Source organism: Triticum urartu, chromosome 3A, assembly GCF_056163025.1.
Source record: "Triticum urartu cultivar PI428250 chromosome 3A, HENAU_Tu73, whole genome shotgun sequence".
Lineage (NCBI taxonomy): Eukaryota > Viridiplantae > Streptophyta > Magnoliopsida > Poales > Poaceae > Triticum > Triticum urartu.
The window spans coordinates 25,631,348-25,640,952 of record NC_141875.1 but is presented as its reverse complement, the minus strand read 5'-3'; the positions used below and the strand labels follow the sequence as shown (position 1 = coordinate 25,640,952).

The window sequence follows — 9,605 nt, the reverse complement described above, 5'->3', positions numbered from 1 at the left end:
TTAGCTATAGTCCCATGATTTACGTTATGCTCGCGTCAGAACATTCAGGTTCGCAATGCTAGGTGGGTGAGCCCCTTCGTAGGATCGACTTTGGACCAGAAAAATTGGAGACGAAAATCATCGTTTTCCCAAAATAAAGTATGGAAAAGGGAAGTTTTTTTTTTCGAGACAATTATGGAAAAAGGTAGGATTGGGCTATCCGAACGAACAGGCCAATTTGGGTCCCATGCGGCCCGTTATGTGGCTCTGATCCTGTTGTCTGGGTCGTTCGGTCGACTACGTGGCCTTTGCAAAGGCCTACGACCCAAACCCGCCGAGGCGCCCACGTCTCTCTCTCGTTGGTTCGCGGCGTTACGCCGCCGCTAGCTGGCTGGTAATGGCGTATTGCCCCCGATTTTCTAGCCCATCCTCCATCCAGGCGCCGCCGTAGCGTGCGGGGCCACCGTCGCACGCATAGAGCAGAGTGCCAGAGTCACTAGCCTCCACCCCCTTGAACTAGCTCAGCGTCGGTTAGGGCAGGGAATGGGGAGCCACGGTAGCGATGTTGCCTGAGAAGCGGCGCAAACCCTCGTCTCGCCAGCAGCGGAAGGGTAAAATCGGTGCAGGGGGCGGTGGTCGCCGGCGAGGTTGTACGCACGTGAAGTGAAAGCACAATGCTATTCCTCTAGTCGATACCACCTATCAAGCAGAGGACCAAGTAAGTATACCGCCTTCAGCTTCTGCTTGCTACGAATTGGCATATGATTACTCCCATGTTTAAATTATATCCAGAATTAAAATTTTAGGGCCACAATTAAATCCTAAATCGTGTTTATTGAGTTTTTAGGGGCAAATTTTACTCCGGAATATCACTTGACTGCACAGACCAGTTTGATTTCATGTTCTATGCAATGGACCCGGGGAAAGTTCCCCCGATCTTCGAAAAAAAATTATAGCCAGGAAGGTCTTGGTAAGTCTCGGCCTTTGGCATAAGATCCAATCCTTTTATCTATTCCAACTTGTAAGGCGGAACACAACAAAATTCATGCGCTAGTACTTCCTGGAATACAGTGATAGGAGGCTTCGGTTATCACCTGGTGACAGGCAAGTGGTACAACCTTGGTATGCGCTGGTACAAATATGACATGCATTTAGGTGCCTGTCGGAGAGAAAAATTGATTGGCATTGACATCTCCATATGCATGCTAATTTTTGTTTGTTGCAGAACTATAATGCAAGCCCGTGACGATGACATTGCTGTGATTGTTATCAACAATGGGTTTTATGATAACCGACTATGCAAGTTTGTTGTCGCCACTCCTAATGTAAGATGAATTCAAAGGTATGACATTGTGCCTCTTCTGATTGACACGCCCTTCCCAACTACCAACCTGAAAAAAACATTATGTGTTAGTCAACATAACCCCCATCTAGTGATGCAGTGATTATTTCCTTACATGGACAATGCTTTTCCGTAATGGAACTTAAGTTCAACAAGACCTTTATCTGAGTTTTATTTATAATCAGAGAAGCATGCTTTATAGATAGAGCCGCCCTTTACACTTGGTCATTCGGACACAACACATGAGCTAAGCGTTTGCTGCAGTTAAACCAAATTTTTTGATTTCACCACTGTTAGATCCCCATAACATGACCCTTCTATATAATCTTAAAGCGCTTCTTATTAGGTTTTTTCAACCAAAATTGGCAGACTGAGTAATTTATATTGGAATTTCCTGTCAATTATGCATTAGCAATTACTTAATGATTATGATAAAATGTCGACCTTAGTTGAGCCTGTTCAATTTCTGAATATACTCTAGTACAGGTTACCTTCTCAAAGAGGTAGAAATTGTTGTGTGTTTCCTGAATTCACATTCCTTATCTCCTCGGATGTCGTAGAGCTTGCACTTTGTACATTCATATTATGAGTTGCGTTTTCGCTGGAATCAATGATAAGCAAGTAGGTCAAGTTACTAAAAGTATATGAAAAAAAGAACTTCACGGAAAAAGGGAACACAAGTAGATGTAGAACTATCTTACAGTAGTCCACTGAAGTTCTGCTTCGGTGGCATGGCCATATCATCTAAGCTTCTCTCAAACATTTCCAGAACATTGGTTATAGTAGGGCGATACACAGGTAATACTTGTATGCACCACAAGCCAATCAAGGTCATCTTTCTTGCAATTTCCTCAATGTCACCGGTAACTTCACATGCCTTTAATCCATCGTCTTGAGCAAAGTGATCATAAATCCAATCCGGGAAATACTTTTCGCTTGATTTTTCAGCCACCGATTTCACATTTTTCCTGCCTCCAACCATCTCTAACAACATCATTCCATAACTATATACATCTGACTTTGTTGAAACAAGTCCAAAGTTTCGTGAGTGAACTTCTGGAGCAATGAATCCAATTGTTCCTCTAGCACCAATCATTGAAAGCTTGCTCTCCTTGGTACGACACAGTTTAGCAAGACCAAAATCGGCAATCTTTGGGCAAAAATCATGGTCTAGAAGGATATTTTGAGGCTTAATGTCAAAATGGATGATCCATGTATTACAGCTATGATGCAAATATTCCAGTCCACGAGCTATCCCGATAGCTATTCCATATAGCATCTCCCATCCTAAAATTTCTTTTGGGTTCTCTGAGTAAATGTATCTATCCAAAGAACCATTGCACATGTACTCATATATAAGAGCTCGTTTTGATCCCTCCAAACAAAATCCAAACAGGCTAACAATATTCACATGAGAGGTCCTACCAATGCTCATAACCTCATTAACAAACTCTTCCCCGTTTCCTTTGCAATCATGCAAGAATTTCACAGCAACCAGATGACCATCATGTAGCTTTCCTTCGAAGACCACACCATAACCACCTTGACCAAGCTGCTTATTGTGAGAAGACGTTATCTTCATTACCTCTGAGTACGTGAATCTTTTTGGAGCAAGTGATCCATAAGATATTATCATGGCTTCATAATGCCTTTCAGTGGTGCTGCTATTCGTTTTCCAGAGGAGAAACCAGTTCCTTCTCCCCGTCATATACCATATTAGCACGTAAATACATGCAAAGAGTAGCGTTGCAGCGGCTGATGTCAAAGCTGAGATTGAAGAAGTAGATGTACCAGGTGTTATAATATGGATATTTAGATCTCTAAGGACATCAAGGCTTTTAAATTCAAGTTAATTAGTTCTATGGTTAAGGTTTCACATGACCACATGCTTTCAATTTTTTTTTCACAAAACAACAGGTTCTATTATAATCTGTTCAGTCCGCCCAAACGATCCTATTAGTGAGTTTGGACAGCAAAGATACAACATCAGACCCACTAGTTAGGTGCCTACGGGACGCTTACGTGGTGTTTGTGACACATGGAGTTGGACCTCACCAATCAGGTTGCTACTGCCTCTCTCTACCTTGTCCATATCTCTACATACAGCTCCCAATTTGGGACAATATGCCCTTCTGTACGGCCGCTCCACCATTGCAGACTTCCTGCAGCTCTACAAGCACCCAAAGGCTAGCAACACGTGCTCCCGATTTTCTAATGCTCAATTGTACTCTGTCCCAGCAAAGAGGAGCTTTATGTCGCACGACCCATTCTCCAACGGGTTATAGGAGTGGGTTAAAAGGGTTGAAAAAGTACAAGGCGGCAAAAGTAGGGAAAAATGAAGATCGTAGGTATTGATCCCAGTGGACTTTTATTATGCACTAATTGAGAGTATTTGTTCCAAACTAATTATACAATCAAACTTAAGAAAATATGAATCTTAGGAACTATTGGCATTTAAATGATAACATGTGAAAAGATGGTGTAAATGTTAGCGCACCTATTAGTAGTATCTTTGTGCCAGCCCTCTTGCTACCTGGAATATCACACAATATTTAGTTTAAAAATCAATAACATCCAATATACTATATTTTTTTACAAAAATAATAATTAATTAACAGGCTAAATACATAAACACATAAAAACAATGATCTACGCAATACTGTAAAGAGCACACGGACTGCATATCCCACTTCGTTTAAATACTAGTTTGACACAATAATACAAGTTATATGCCCACATTATTGTGGGAAATCCTACTCTGCCAGTTACCAGTCTGTATATGTAACTTGTTATCATTGGATACACTCATTCTGAGCACTGACAAAACAAATTGGAGTATAGCTCTCGCAATCTGATTTTAATGTCACACACTAATCTAATATCACGAACTGATGACCCACCAGGACCTATAAATTGAAAAATTGATTTTACATAAATACTGATGTTATCTAAGATCATGTACGAACAACACAACCTGTTGAAAATCTGCAAATTAATAGCATATTAATTAATACTCCCTCCGTTTTTATTTACTTTGCATATTAGAGTTGATTGAAGTCAAACTTCGTAAAGTTTGATCAAGTTTATAGAAAAAATTACAAACATTTACTATAACAAATCTATATGATGTGAAAGTACATTAAATAATAAATCTAATGATATTGATTTGATATTGTATATATTAATATTTTTGTTTATAAATTTTGTCAAAGTTTATAAAGTTTGATTTTTACTAAAACTAATACACGAACTAAATAAAAACGGAGGGAATATGTAATTATGCAATTCCGAAAAGTAACATAACTAATGATGGTTGATCAGAAAAGAAGCACACTAGTTTTTGGTACCCATCAAACTAGGCTGAGCCACTAGTTCTGTCTCTAATTTTTGGGTACCCAGTTGAAGTATATTATCGAAGTTTTAATAATGCAAACAGTTGACTTCAGGCAAGTGGTCAAGTGCTACTGATTCTAGATGTTATTTACCGATGAAGAAGTACAGTAATGAGAGTACTCTATGTTGGAAGAGGAAAGTTGGTCGAGAGGACCAAGACAATCCCGAGCGAAGCACCATAGTCTACTACTATCTCCGTCTGGGTTTAGGCTGGTCATAGTGGGGAGTACATTAGACTAGTGTCATGCATATGACACTAGTCTAATTTAGTATCTTCATAATGCAAAGTAATATAATAGTAATATCATAGATGGCTTCATTTATTAGCTCGTAGACTCATCTTGTCTTGAAAGCGCTTACAGTAACATATTATGTTACCACCTCTTATTAATTACTTGTCACATAAGCAGAATTTTCTCAAAGTGCGCTATATGACTACTCCCTCTCTCTCTCAGTTTACAGGATATGCGTGTACTCCTAGGTTATCAATTTGACCAACCTAATACAATTGATATATTACAAAAAATATACTAATATAAACTTCAGATGTTCTATTTTTAAATGGTATAATTTTTGTGTTATATAGTTTATATTAGGGTGATAAAATTGATAACCCAAGTATACGCGTAGGACTTGTAAACTGAAACGGATGAAGTAGCTAAGTTACTCCCACTATGATTCTCTAGGTGGAGTAATCTGGATGAAAAGCTGCTAAGTGGGGTAATTAGCGTAAATAATGACAAAGTAGAGAGTAAAAACGAAAATTCACTCTAAAAGATACTGCAATGACGATGGGTCGCCGAAGAACCAAACGAGGGCTTCGTCGGTGTGTTAATTAAACTGATGCCTAGTTCGTCCTAGAAATTACTCTTTCGTTCATCTAAAAGAAGAAAGAATTAACTAGGGTGCAGAGTTGAGTCGCCGAACTCACCGCACTCTATCAGTCGCACGCCGTCGGAGCAATGGCAGGAAAACCCGGTGCCATCATTGCCATAAGAGCACCGGCCGCCGCTAGCCACACACTTGGAGCAATCGCCTGACGCCACCGTCCACTCGAGAAGAAACCCCTGTCTCATGATGGGGACATAGTCGCTGCCATCAGCGAAACCAAGGACCGGCACCACTGCGACACGACACGATGGAGGGAGCCTGCTTTGTTCACGCTGGTGGTCGCCATACACCCCACCAAGTCGGTAGAAGGACTCGTTGGCGCAACGCGTGCGGTTGAATCCCGGCGGCGTCACCTGCTTGCTGCAGTTGTCAAGGACGAGCAGCTCCCTGTTCTTCTTGCTGATGATGAACGGCCCCAGCCCAAGACTTAGCGAGATGTTGAACCACCACTTGGGGCAGCCGTCGTCGAGCGGGAGGTTGTTGTCCACGGCGATGAAGGAGGAGTTCTCGGGGAAGACTTGAACGACCTGGTAGGCCCCGAAGCTGGAGCGACTGAGGAGCGCTTGGCTTCCGTTGCAGTTGAGCTGGAAGGACGGGGAGCCGCACGGCGGCCGGCCTGCGTCCTCCAGCCAGAACGGGTAGGCTATTGTCAGGTTGCCGCATGCCATGGGCGAGCAGGTAGCCACATCTTCCGTGCTAGCCACTGGAGGCAAAGGAAGGACGGAAGCCAAGAGCAGCAGTAAGAGCAGGATGGCCATATCGTGGATCGTGGATGAGAGAAGCGAGGGTCGGGCATAAACTTCTGAAATTTATAATTCAAGCAGCTGAGGATTCTGGCAAGTGGCCAAGTGCTACTGATTCTAGAGGTTATTTATCCATGGAAAAGTACAGTAATGAGAGTACTCTATCTTGGAAGGGGAAAGTTGGTCGGGAGGAGCTCCGTGCCTATGAAGCACAACTAGGTAAACACCGACTCTTCAATTGTGACATATTTGACCTGACTCAAAATTAAAATTGACCCAAAGAAAACTGAAGGGCAATGGATGTGGCCAAAAATGCCAGCACAAATTTTGCCGTCTGCGTTGGCAAAACTAAATAAACCAGTAAACAACCCAAGGATTGGGAAAGTCAGTTGAACCAGCGCCTCGAATGTTTGACTACTCCGTTCTTCTCTTTTCTTTGATTTTTCCACAAACTAATTGGAGTATGAGGACATTTGCTTTAGGTTCAATCTTTAAATCGTTTAGAAAAGAAAACTTCACCATGACTAATGCTTGGCGGCATCCCTTTTTTTAAAGGTTAGCATAGATGTGAGCATTTCAGACTACTCTGACTAGCCACCTGGTCTGACAGGCAGTTCTCCGTTCACTTTAGACTTCGATTACCGGGCATTGGTTAGGGTTAACCCACCATATATACTCCTATAATTTCCTATTTTTTACCCAACCATCCTATTAGTTGATTTCTCTTAAAGGAACCACCAATTTTTACAAAGTACTATCAATCAAACAAACATCCCAACAGCAAACCAAAAAGGAAGCATTATCCAGAACACCCGTACGGCTTACATATCTATGACTAAATGATAAAGTTAGCAAATTAAGCCTAGTTACATTTATTACAGGTCACATCAATGAATCAAATCGCAATCAAGATGCCAATAAGAGGACTCAAGCCAAGCTTCATCACAAAGTAATTCTCAGCACTGTCATATTCGACGTGTGACTCCTTGTGTAATACTTATATACTCCTATACGTTGTCGTCATTTTGTAAAACACAATGCAACAATAAGGGTTGTCGAAAAATCAAACAAAGAAGAATTGAGAAGTCACTCCAGGGCTTACTTGGTGTGTTAATTAGAACTAGGGCCTAGTATTCCTAAAAAACTGGGGTGTGGTTCCTCCTAAAAATTGAGTGAGGATTTTGTACTCCCTAGTTCCATGGAGCTCGAAATTCTGTAAAACCCCCCAAAAAAATTACACGATATGGGGATGTATACTTCATGTTTGTGTATTTTTATTGTGAAATACGTTTTGATGTGATCTACAGTTCTACGCAGAAAAATAAAATCATGAACTTTTATAGTGAATAATAGAGTACATGCTGCTAGAATTTCATTGGTTTTTTTCAGCTCACATGATTTTATCATGAAACTTTACAAACATGTATTGTACATCCCTATATACATGTGTAACTTTTGTTGGAATTAACCACGATTAGTAGTCTGTGTCCGGCTCGGACCAGAACAGTAGAACACATCACCGAATAGAACTTGTAGTGGTAGGCTAGATTAGTTACTATATAATCCTATGTATCCCCTGTAATCTTGTAACTCAGATCAAAAGAAATAAAGTATTAGGTGCGACACACACCTATTGATATACATCAGCGCCTCGTATTTCGCGTGTGTGCCTGAGTACCCGGCGAGATCAATCGATCAAGTACGTCTAGCTAGCTTCTACGTGAGCAAGTCTCCTGTAGATCAATCAACCAGGCTGCTTGCTTGGTTAGGACGTGCGCGTCAACTCCTCAGCTAGCTCGTGTCATCTCGACGAACAAGCCTTCTCGTACGTACAGTCTACCGTACGGCCGGAAAGTACTCGGCCGGTTCGACAACTGCGTGATAGCTCTTGACGGAAAGTAATCGTCTACGAACACGTACGAAATTTGGGCCAACAATTTTTTCAGAAAATGTTAAAGTTATAAGTTGATTTTTGAAAATTTCAAATTCAGGCTCCATGGTGCTGGAGCTCCATTTCTTTTGTAGAAAAGAATTAAGAATTAACTAGGGAAATCAATATGAAGAGTAAGAGTTTTCTTTAACAAGATGTGCAGAGTTGAGTTCCTGAACTCACCGCACTTCTCGGGGCGCACGCCGTCGGAGCAACTGCAGGAAAACCCCGTGCCGTCATTGGCGTACCTGCACCGGCCGCCGCTTGCCACGCAGTTGGAGCAATCGTCTGAGGCTACCGTCCACTCGAGAAGAAACCCCTGTCTCATGCTGGCGGCGTAGTCGCTGCCCTTTGCGAAGTCAAGGACCGGCACGACGGCTAGACGGCATGACGGAGGGAGTTGGCTCCGTTCACGCTGGTTGCCGTAATCCCCGCCAAGGCGGTAGAAGGATTCATTGGCGCAACCCGTACGGAGGAATCCTGGCGGTGTCGCCTGCTGCTGCTCGGTGCAGTTGTATAGCACGAGCAGCTCCCTATTCTTCTTGCTGAAGGTGTACGGCCCCAGCCCGAGACCCAGGGAGATGTTGAACCAATACCTGGGGCAGCCGTCGTCGAGCGGGAGGTTGTTGTCCACGGCGATGAAGGAGGAGTTCTCGGCGAAGATTTGAAGGACCTGGTATTGCCCGAGCAAGGAGCGACTGAGGAATGCTTGGCCGCCGTCGCAGTTGATCTGGAAGGACGGCGACCCGCACGGCTGCTGATCTTTTTCCTCCGTCCAGAACGGGTAGGCCACGGTCAGGTCGCCGCAAGTCTTGGGCAAGCAGGTTGCCAAATCTTGTGCGCTAACCAACGGAGGCAATGGAAGGAAGGAAGCCAAGAGCAGCAGTAAGAGCGGGATCATGATATCAGTGGATCGTAGATGAGAGAAGCTAGCGGGGATGGTGTGAAGATTATACGCATAGTTTTAAATAGCGCGCTAAGCCTCTTAGCGATGAACCTCTTCTAAATGCTATAGCGCACCTATAGTGGAGCTATAGCGGGCTATTTAAATGTTTATTCATTTGTTTGGACCAATGTCTCTTAGCGCAAGATCTTTTGTAAATGCTATAGCGTGCTATAGCGGAGCTATTTAAAACAATGTACGACTGGCCAGTCCTAGGAAGAAGCCAAGGGCAGCAACTGGTTTTGCCGCCATCCACAGAAGGGGACACACATGTACGTAGGACAGATTCCCTTGCATTCTTTTGTCTAACTCCACTGTCAGATTGGAAATGTTTGTCAGCACGTTAGGTGACGACTTTGTCAAACGTCAAGCTTCCTCACTATA

General features: G+C 42.8%; 1 protein-coding gene across 3 annotated transcripts; it reads right to left on the bottom strand.

Moving 5' to 3' along the window:
- Nucleotides 1–940: 940 nt before the first annotated feature.
- Nucleotides 941–9,255, bottom strand: LOC125546476 (LEAF RUST 10 DISEASE-RESISTANCE LOCUS RECEPTOR-LIKE PROTEIN KINASE-like 2.1). Of its 3 annotated transcripts, none has more exons than XM_087546118.1 (6): nucleotides 8,462–9,255; nucleotides 5,646–6,308; nucleotides 3,819–3,854; nucleotides 2,023–3,088; nucleotides 1,813–1,922; nucleotides 941–1,370 (listed from the first exon to the last, which is right to left on the bottom strand). In XM_087546118.1, the coding sequence occupies exons 1-5, from the start codon at nucleotides 9,177–9,179 to the stop codon at nucleotides 1,817–1,819; spliced, it is 2,589 nt and encodes an 862-aa protein (XP_087402244.1). In that variant the 5' UTR covers nucleotides 9,180–9,255; the 3' UTR covers nucleotides 941–1,370; nucleotides 1,813–1,816. The 3 variants fall into 3 exon arrangements, with proteins under 3 accessions (XP_087402244.1, XP_087402243.1, XP_087402245.1); XM_087546117.1 differs by having other exon boundaries at nucleotides 5,646–6,407; nucleotides 8,462–9,251; XM_087546119.1 differs by lacking the exon at nucleotides 5,646–6,308 and having other exon boundaries at nucleotides 942–1,370; nucleotides 8,462–9,245.
- Nucleotides 9,256–9,605: the final 350 nt, after the last annotated feature.